General features: G+C 39.9%; 1 protein-coding gene across 3 annotated transcripts; it reads left to right on the top strand.

Annotated features, from left to right (window-relative positions):
* The first annotated feature begins 2,803 nt into the window (after positions 1–2,803).
* Positions 2,804–10,253, top strand: LOC121713811. 3 transcript variants are annotated; one of them, XM_042098767.1, is made up of 6 exons: positions 2,804–2,961; positions 4,121–4,788; positions 5,285–5,428; positions 5,539–5,618; positions 5,966–6,232; positions 8,826–10,253. In XM_042098767.1, exons 2-6 carry the CDS (start codon positions 4,137–4,139, stop codon positions 8,874–8,876), a joined length of 1,194 nt encoding a protein of 397 aa, XP_041954701.1. In that variant the 5' UTR covers positions 2,804–2,961; positions 4,121–4,136; the 3' UTR covers positions 8,877–10,253. The 3 variants fall into 3 exon arrangements, with proteins under 3 accessions (XP_041954701.1, XP_041954704.1, XP_041954703.1); XM_042098770.1 differs by having other exon boundaries at positions 5,542–5,618; XM_042098769.1 differs by having other exon boundaries at positions 2,814–2,956.
* The last annotated feature ends 664 nt before the right edge of the window (positions 10,254–10,917 follow it).

Consider the following 10,917-nt stretch of genomic DNA (forward strand, 5'->3'; position numbering starts at 1 on the left):
GTAGGCCCATATATTAACTGATGGTCTGCCACTACTATAGGCCTATACTAAGTTATACTATCACTAGTTTCAGAGCCGTCTCAACTCATGAGTTTAAATAGTTTTGGTTAAGTGTGCCACCTTGTGTACACAAGATGATATAACATTTAGCTCACCCTTTTCTTTGAGATTGTAAGCAAGTGTGCACTCTAAAATGGCTATAAACAGCATTTGCATCAAGACAACATCATATATTTCTATAAATGTATGTGTCACATGTTTTTAATAAGAAGACACATGTCTACATTGGAAGAGATTTGCAGAAAAAAATAAGTGCTCATAGTATTGAATTTCTCATCAAATCATTGAATTCAGAGTTACAATAGAAAAACAAATCAACACAAACTATTTTTCACTTGAGCAGGGTAAAGGCAGGGAAAAGGCTTCATAAAGAAAAATGTGATACTTTCCCCCCCAGATATATGATTTGCTTTTTGTGGTCTTCCAGGCACAGTTTCACTTCCAACAGGTCAGTTTCTCACTCACAAATACATGAACAAACAGTGAGTGGAAAGCAGACATGGGCAGTATTTGAATTATATGTATTTTAAATACGTATTTAATTACTTTAGCGTATTTTGTCATTTGTATTTTGCAGGATTGGAACAAATCTAATGTAGTTTGTAACAAAATACTTTTGTAGAGATTGTATTTAGAGTATTTCAAATACTTAAATCTGTCATTTTTTCTCTAATAAGCCAACATTTCATCACTCAGTTAAATATACTAACCATTACAATAAGCCATGTTTATCATAGTCCGGGAGCCAAAGGCCAGAATCATGGTGAACCTGGTTTTGTTGGATAGTTTTTTTGTTTGTTTCTTGTTGCCTAGGGGTTACTCCATAAGAATAGGGTGGGTGCCCAATGATATCCCTTGGGCAATTCCCTATATTCAGCTCTAAAGATGACCTAAGTAGCGATTTGTCCATACCAATACTAATTTCATTACCCTTTTGGAAGGACAGCGTAAAATGTAAACCCATTTTCCTTGCAGTGTTGCCACATTGTGACCAACGTAAGTGTTAGATACAACTTTTCTCTTTTACGATCCCCTCTGGACATGTCTGAAGTTGGAAAAAATGAATAGAAAAGTCAACTGAGGGAGCCAAAATGGTCAACATGGGCTGTAAACCCATTTTTGTTTGCGCCGCCAATTTAATGTCACCCTATAGACAAGTTAAAAGCATTATATCTGTCTTTTCTGTTTCATCATCCCCTTAGAACATTGAAAGTAAAAAAAAAGTCACTTCAGGAGCTTGAATTGTCAGGTGTGTCAAGTCAAGACTAAAATGTGAAAATTATATTGACCCCATATGATGACCTTTGGCCCCATGACCTTGAGTACCTAATAGCTGATGTTCATTCTCACTACAGGATAGTATTAAAGACACTTAATGGATTTGACATGAGGATTTATGCCAGGGATAACATCCGCCGAGGTATGCCGAAATAATGGAGGAGACGGACGCAGAGACCTCCCCGATGCAGAAAGAGTTTTCTCCACCAAGTTAATTAGTTCTGTATATCGGGACACCTTACAGGATGTTATTTTGTTTGTACCCCATGTTGCCAGTCATTTATGTAAGCAATAGGCATGCATTTATAGCACAAAAAGGGAAATGCAGTTCAGTTTAAAAAGAGGCCGACCTGTTAAATTTGTCGTTCTACATTCATTGGTAACGGAAATGGTGGTGGGTTGTTTGCCACGTCAGTGGTTCTCAACTGGTCTGGTTTTTTTAGCGTTCAAGCCAATGGATATGGTAAGCTACATAGTAAGACATGCAAAGTGCCTGTAGGCCTTCTTGTTTGGAACATGCCGATGTTTGGCATTAGCCTACATTTGTGAAGTCTTCAACTCTTGATGTTACCTTTCAAAGTACTCGACAGTCGACAGGTATGACTTTGACAGGGGTGCCTTGTTTCCATGTGGCATTTTAGTTTTGATGGTTTCATGCTCTCATGTGCCATGTGCTCTCACCATATCCGAGCCTAGGCTATTTCAAATACAGCCTACTTGCGTTTACCACTAAAATGATGTCTAACATGACCTGTCACATAAACATTGTCTATGTCCATGGCAATGACTGATGTAGGCTACGAATAAAGTTTATCAAAATAAAGGTCCAATATTAGATCTGATAAGGTAGCATTTTAAATTGACGATTTCTTTTATTTATTTTTAACCACAAGCTCTGCGACCCACCCAGAACGCTTCCGCGACCCACCAGTTAAGAAACACTGTGCTATGTTACAGTTGATTCCACTGTAGGATGCTGTTTATTTTACCAGATATGTGATGCTGTTTTTTTTTACCAGATCTACTTCATAGGAGCCCCAATGTACAGAATTAATAGCCCTGCCAGCCAACAAGAAAATAGTATTTCTTGTCTCTTGGGGATATGTTTTCAATAATATGCCTTAAAAAGTTGGTATACCATGATTATTGTGTGGATATTTTTGTATTTTCAAATTACTAATTACTTGTATTTTAATTAAATACTTTTTTCAGTATTTTGTATTTTATTTTGTTACATTTTATGAGCCAGTATTTGTAGTTTGTAACAAAATAGTTTTTGATGTATTTGTGCCCACCTCTGATTAGAAGTTAGAACTCAGAGGAATGCACTATTTCAAACAGACAGGCATATTTTTCACTTCTGTGAAAACATAGGCCTTGAATTTACTAGAAAGATTTCGATGGCATGTAGCCTACTACTAAATGACGATACTGTAAATTGTGATCTATTTCTGTCTCACAGGGGTGTGGCCTGAGTGATACGTTGTCTGCTGGCCTGGGGAGGAAAAAAGGGACTGTTCGGCGAGATAGAGTTTCACCTACGGCGATGATGTCATTATGAACAGTTACATTGTCGCTTGTGCCGTCTGTGCAGTGGGACGCTTCATGAGAAACTCCAGTAAGGTGAGTTTATGTAAACTATCTGTTTATGAAAAAAGAAGTCTGCCGTATTTTCATGTTTTCTGCGAACATAAAGCCAGAAGGACGTAAACTAACTCGTGATCCAGAAAAGTTGATTTTCCATGATGACCATGACCAACCTAGACAGGCTGCTGGAATGTTTTCAAAATGTAGCCTACTAGGCCGGGCATAGCCTATGTTAGTTGTTGAAAAGGTTGAAAATGTTTATTTTGTTCCCATTATCCTTGACAATGGTTGTGTTGACGGTAAAACTATGCAAAAAGCCAAACTTCCGCATTCGAACTCCGAAGAAAGTAAATAAAGGAATTAATAAAGGAATTGATAGTCACTGCCAGTGTATGGTGATGTAGGCTAATGTATCCATTTAATTCATAGTGCTTAGTAGATTCTTTAATAGCCTAATTGCAATGTAATAATACCGCAACAACGCTTTATGGCCGCGTTCACGTCGAACACTACGAAGTAGGCCATATGGGTTACTTGAAGATTACACTGTTTTAAGTAGTAGGCTATATCTCAAGTGATGGATGTGTAACAGTGACGAAAATGCTAGTAATTACCAATCTGTAGGCTACCACGTGAAGTAACAGGTCCTATTAAACAGTTCAACAATAGGCTACATTCCAGGTAGCTACTATAGCTCGGTGCTTCTCTGTAGTGGGGCCCACAAGGGGGCCTCAGCGAGCTGGACGAGGGGCCCTGAAATGATGGGGATTAAACAATGAGCCTAATCTATCACGTGAAATACAACCATTTATGCAGAGCGTCTCATAATATACTCTCAAACTCCTTTCTATCTAACAGTAATACAAATGAGTCATGGGGACATGTGAATGTGGAAATAGAGGTATTTTTTAAGATAATTTGGAAGCAAAATTATTTTTTATCATTTTTATGAGGTGTGTGTGTAGGGTAGTGTGTATAAATGGAATTACAATGACAGGTAGACAGTTTGCATGTCAACTAAAATTGAGCTGGTAGTTTGCTCCTTATTATCAATGAAATATGTAAATTAGAAAGGGGCTTCATTAGTTAACTGTAGACTGGCCTGTATTTCTTGTTGCATGTCATCAGTTAAACTTAGCTACCTTGATTCTGCTTGATCTATTTCACACTACTTGTATTTTGTGATTTTCTTTAGATTCAAAGGTGTTGTTATGGAGACAGACAATGTTGCGTCTCCTCCCAGCCCTCAGCTTCTGTTTCTGGGACAGAAGTCCACCAAACGTCTGCTGGAAGTATACGTGAAACGCACTCTCAGTCTAAATGATAACACTGCCAGGCCTCAACGGGTCAAACCTCGGAAATGGGTAATAGTGGACAGCAAAGGCAACCGCATCAGAAAGGCGTCAAGTGACAGCTCAACATATCGTCTGTCACGTGAAATATCACAAACTGAGCCAAAGGAACCGAGCACAGACACAACCAACGACTCTCACCAAACAAAATCAAAGAAAACAGAAATCAAGCCTCAGACACAGAGAATTACCAAAAAGGCATCTATACTGAGGAGTTTTATAAGTCTTTTTTCCAGGAAGAACCATGAAGCCCAAAACAGTGCTTCAGTGCCAGATACCCCTGTGTTCAGTGGGCCTGCGGATGGCTGCTTTGCCACAGATGCAAGCCCCCCTGTCCCTGAGATGCCCAAGACAGAGGGGGATGGAAAAACGCTGCGGCATTCTAAATCCATCAAGAAGAGGCTCTCGCTGAAGAAGCTCTCCTTCCGTAGCCACCACGATGCAGAAAAATTGGATTCAGTCCGAAGGCAGAGCAGCCTTGCCCCTGCTGATGTGGTACGAGTGCCGGATGGTAAGCCCAGAATATGGTATGGTTACTAAAGGATTACTCTCTGCAGTTACACTGTAATAGTGGTAATTGCTGAAAATGCTAAAACAAAATGATTGCCCATGCCTTGAATTCTTATGAATTTGTTGTTATTATTGTTATTGTTATTATTATTATTGCACTGTAGCTTGAATGTTATACATCACTTGTTCTGTAAGGTGTTTTGGACACAAGTTTGTGTGCGTGACATCCCACGTCTTTTCTTTGGCCTAGATATATAGGGCCTAGTAACTCTCCCATACTTCTGCCAGTGCCAGATGATCTACCATTTTAAGTTTCATCTTAGTGTTGTGAAGTTTGACATTCTGAAATCCAAAATCAGACTTATAAAAAATGTCACATTTTCTGAGCAAAAAAAAATTGATTGGCGTGTGTAAGGGAGGTATCCTGAGAATATGAGTGTGAGTGGTTAGAATGAATTAGACATTTTTGTACTCATGCCTCCTCTGTTTTCCCGAAGCAATTGTCTGTGTGGAGCCCTCAAGTACATACTTTGAGAAGGTGTCAGAGGAGTTGGAGCGCATTGTGAAAGAGGTGAAAGAAAGCCCAACAGAGGAGGAGCAATTTTGTGCTGCTATACTAACTGATCCAAGGCCTGCTGAAGGTATTGAGTCACTCATTTCATATATATATGTTTATGTGTGTGTGTGTGTGTGTACTTAACCTGATGTACGTTTCAGTTACCCTCTGATTAGATGTGATTCTGTATTGCAGCAGCCTCAGACTCCATTGATGACATTATTGAGAGAATGGTCGATCTACTAAAAGAGCACGGAGATGAAATTAATGAAAAGGTACACTACTTAGTTTCAAATAATCATACATTTGAACGTTTGACAGGTAAGCTGACCTGTGCAAAGATTCACAGGCATTGAAAATAGCCTACTGTTGTGACAAGCGGAGTCAAGGCTATTCTTTGGCATTTATATGTGAGACATTGACTTCTCTTTAATCATAGAAGATCCATGCTGACATTAATTAAAGTAGGGAAACCTGAGTACATTCCAAAACTACACATTTAACACAAATTAGAACACTACCCATTCATACCAGTATTCAGAGAAGGATATGGGGCAGAACAAAATCTGCACCCCCAGATGGATGTCTCAAGTAAAGTATATGATCCCCTCCCATTTCCCAGATTAGGAGGAACAGTAGTGTGAGCTCCTTCTTCCAGAAGCTCAACTACAATAATTTCCAGCAACTAGCCGATCGCTATGTGGCTGCCATCCCTGATCCACTGCCTCAGTCGACCACAGCTCCCCCACAGTTGGTGAAGCTGGCCTTCACCCTGGATTTCACAGCCAAGGTGGCTGGACTGTCCAGCCAAGCCATCGGCCGTGTCATGGGGTTTGGAAACCAGTACATACAGAACCGTTTTACCCAGATGACAAGTGCCAACTGCCTGGTATGTAATATAGATTTGAGTTAAAGGAAAATTCCGGTATTTAGCACTTTGAGTCCCTTTTCTGGTTTGTTTTGGACCGAAATTTTGACGATTGGTCCTGTCTCGACTTTTCTGACTCGTTTTGAATCGCCTTTGACTAGTCAGAGTGGCTGCCTACAGGTATGCTCAAACATGTCCTAAAACAACCCTTAACGTTCATTTTCAAAACTGTGCAACTCACCGAGTGGTTAGTGGTGTTCGTTGATGTTCCAAAACAAGTAGCGTAGCGAAATACAGTTTATGTCGTGTTTTATTTGGCATTTTGTAAAATCCCATTGATTTCTGATTGACTCATTGCACATTGATATTACTGCGCAACTGTCTATGCTTCAGGCTCAAATATTGAGCAGAAGTTTATACGCGGTTGTGAGGTGTCTGAAAAAATAGTTCCACAATAGCAAATAAGACGGCTGGAAATCATACATTGCGCCGATATATTTGAATTGAATTATCAACAAACACCACTAACCACTCGGTGAGTTGCACAGTTTTGAAAACGAACGTTAAGGGTTGTTTTAGGACATGTTTGAGCATGCCTGTAGGCAGCCACTCTGACTAGTCAAAGGCAATTCAAAAAGTCGAGACAGGACTAACCGTCAAAATTTCGGTGTCCACCACTCTAGTTCATCCAAAAAAAAAACAGAAAAGGGACTCCGGAATTTTCCTTTAAAGGTGGATTCCTTACTGGTACTTCTGTACACTTTTCACTCATGTTCAGTGTTTGAGTCTCAAATTGAGCAATAAACACTTCCAGCCAGTCAACACTGTTTCAAGAGCGAGGAAGGTAGGGGTGTAATTATGACCGCCACACTATCGAAGCGGCGGCCACGGTCATTTATTTTTCTTCTGGAATTTTTTTATTTTTTTGTTTTTCTTCAGTAAATTTGTGTCGAAAGGAGGGTAGGCCGGACACAATTTTCTGTGAATATCTCGAGAACTGTAGGGCTTAGGATGACCAACTTTTTTGCATATGTTGGTCTCAAGGGGCCATGTCAAGCCACCTCATATCCACTCATTTGAGGTATAGCGCCACACACAAACACACACATAAACACATATACACACACACGTACGCACGCACACACATGTAGGTAAGCAGACACACACACACACACACACAGATAAACACACACACCCCCTATTAACCCCTCACACACACTCACAAGCGAACACACACAGAAAAGCACACATACACAAAAACAAACACATACTATACTCACACTCATTTACATACACAAAAGTAGCAAGAGTAGGGGATGGAATAAGAGACATCTAGTTTGATTGGTAGTTGAGGTCCAACAATCATTTGTGAAAGTGAAACCAAATAACAGACTTCATCTTTAAATGTATTACAAGCTTTTCTTTTCAAGGAAATCATCATCGTTCCTTCAATGGTCAACGTATTACGAGAAAGAACATGATTTTCAGTACCACAAGTGGGGGTAGGATTGGTATTGCACGAAGTTTCCTCTTTCTACTTCCGTCTTTTTATTCTTGGAATTGGCCCTATTCGGTTGTTAAGCCAGTCAGTTTTCACAGCCTGTAAATCATCACCACCTTTGTTTTAGGGTAAAAAATGCTTAACTTCAACAGAGTAATTAGTGTAGCTGTGCAGCCGGATGATATAATCAAAGGTAATGTCCAGGCCTCCATGAAAAATATGATTTCTATGGGGAAAAAACGAGTGGCTCTGGGACCAGTTCAAACCGGAGAAAGAATTATCTGCACATTATTGCATCGTGACTTAACAATCGGATGGGTGAGAATAATGGCTATGATCAAGTTCTCTCACATTTCATCTATTTTATATTCTAAGTACCAGTCAGTCTGTCACGGAAGGATGAGACCGGATGCAAGTGCAGGACTCTTGTATTTAATTTCCAAAACAAAACTTCCACAAGGGCAATTAATAAAACACACAGGAGATACCAGCCAAAACAGAGAATGAGCAATGAGAACAGGAAAGCATATTCAGTAATGGACAGTCCTTCGGCGTCTGAACCAAGGCAACACAAAGAGAGGCAAAACAGGAGGGTTTAAATAGGGGTGAGGACAGGTGCAGGGGATTAACTGAAATGAGTGACTCATTAGTAGACCAGGGTTGCAGATCTGGTGAGTGGAATCAGGAAATTGGTGTTGGAAGGGGGCAGGGCTGTTACACAGTCAGCCTGTCAGTAAAGGCTCCTGCACACAGTTGCGTGCGTTGCAGTGGTGGAGACGCATCCTGTTCACTTTACATGGGCTTAAGTCACCCGTTGCCGAACTGAATTGTGGGTCTGTTGTGTTGCGTTGCGTTGCGTTGCTCCCGTCGCTCGCGTTGAGAAGTTCAGCTGTTGCTGCACCGACGGGCGGCACCAGCCAATCAAATTACGAACAAGCGAACAACAGACGGCACCAGCCAATTAAATTACAGTTATACCTTAAGTCATTTGCATAGCTACCATCGGGAACACCCACTGGCATGCGTTGACGGAACGCAACTGTGTGCGGGAGCCGTTAGTCTGTCTGTCTGTATGTCTCTCTAGTTGTGTAGATGACAACTTTTTCCCCCCAGGGCCAGCAATCTCAGAACATGGGAGACCAAAGCCTGATGGATCAAGACTAGAGTCTGTGAATGATGATGCCCACTACCATTCCAGTGCAATACTTAAGCCTTTGAATATTACCTGATATTTAGGTATACAATAAGTCTGAAGTTGCCAAATAATCTTGGTGTGTCCTGAAATGCTGTCAAACAGCATTTGGATATTGCCTGATATTTAGGCATGCATTACGAAAGTGAATTGCAGAATAGTGCAATTGGTGTGTCCTCAAATACTATCTTTCACAGTTGTGTTGATGCTGCCAATAATTTTATTACTTGATGTGTAACTGTATTTGCACCTGGGGAAAACCATCCTAAGGATTGCTTTGAATAACTGTATAATGTGGTTATCAAATGAGCTTGATGATTTTATTACTTGATGTGCATCTGTATTTGCACCTTGGGAAAGCCATCCTAAGGATTGCTTTGAATAACGAATGACCTTATAAATGATTATCAACTAGACAGCTAGACAGGTTTGGACTAATTAAGGGAGTATTCTCTTGCCTTGTGTGCACATCAAATTCCATGGGATATTTTCCTGTGTCTATATATTTAAAAACATTGTTTTAGAATTGTTTTAACAGTGGGGATAATCTGGTCATCATGCAGGGTAATACAACTCGGTTTAACAGTGGGGATAATCTGGTCATCATGCAGGGTAATACAACTTGTTTTTTTTATTATGTGTATGTTCTTGAACGCATTCACACTACTGTTGAGTGTCCTATCACAGGTCATACATGTAAGCAATACCTCCATGGTTTGCCTTTTATCAAATATCATAGAGGCATGGAAATAGCTGGAATAGGCATTTCCATGACCTTTCCACAAAATGTGAACTTTTTCACTTTCGAGATTTGACTCGTACTTGAAAAGAATAATTTATTTTTATAAGTTGAACAGAGATCTGAACCAGCTAATGTTCTGCATCTGATGTGATCAGATGTCTGATCTGAGTAAACTAAATCTCTCAGCTTTAAGATCTACAGTATGTCCTTCTCAGTGGAAAGCCAGAGTCTGTAGCCTGGCATAATCAATCACTAGAAATCCAAAGTGTGACGTGCCCAACCACAGTCAGATGATTTTGACACGAAGTGATGCATAATGTAGCCATTCTGTGCTCGAGAGACAATGAGGGGTTTGTTGAAATGATGCAAATCTAGTGTCATAGGACTTACCACCCTGCCTGTTCTCAATATAATTTCACACATCGATTTCACAAATGGAGTAGGTTAGTGAAACTGTGACATTGAAAGATTCATTTAAGAGCAAAACATCGTCTGACCTCCAAACAGTGCACAAGATCACGTTTTGTGATCATTTATGTCTGTCATCCAGTTCTTTATATGTCTGTGTTGTTGTTGGCTGAACTGTGTAGTGTCAATATAATAAACAGTCATTTTTTATTAAATGTTTATGGGTCTTCATATCATAATTAATGTGCACAACAGTCAAACTGCACTATGTGACCATAATGCTACCTATAACCTAAAACAGCAGTAGGCCTACTTCACGTCATACACAAATGTTTTATCACACACCTCGGACAGCTACATATAAATAAAATAAAATGAGATACCACTGTAGCACATATGATATAGATGAGATGGATGTGAAGCACTTCAGTACTTTCTGAACCAGGAAGGCAAATAATCAGTGGGATTCCTTGGTGCCACCTCTTCATTGTGTTCCCAAGCATTTGCAAGAACACTGAGTTAATCAAGCAGCCAGTGTTGCCAAAGGTTTTACATTTGTTTGTTAATGTTAGCTATAGTAGAATTTTGGAGTTGGGTTGTATCTTATGTTATGAGATGAGCCTTGCTTCGTTCTCACCACGCGTGTGTTATTGAGCAAGCACAATATAACAGAGGTTTTATCTTACGTGTTCCAAGTGACAATAAATGTCATTGAGCACTGTGGTACTACCACAGAATGTTTTATCACATAAAGCAGTGACTGTAAGTTATCTTGCATTATCATTGACACGGCAATGTTCCCTGCAACATCTGAATATCTATTCTCAGTAGGCTACATGCCTCAACCTGTAGAACACAATGAG

This window comes from Alosa sapidissima, chromosome 7 (assembly GCF_018492685.1).
Source record: "Alosa sapidissima isolate fAloSap1 chromosome 7, fAloSap1.pri, whole genome shotgun sequence".
NCBI classification, from domain to species: domain Eukaryota; kingdom Metazoa; phylum Chordata; class Actinopteri; order Clupeiformes; family Clupeidae; genus Alosa; species Alosa sapidissima.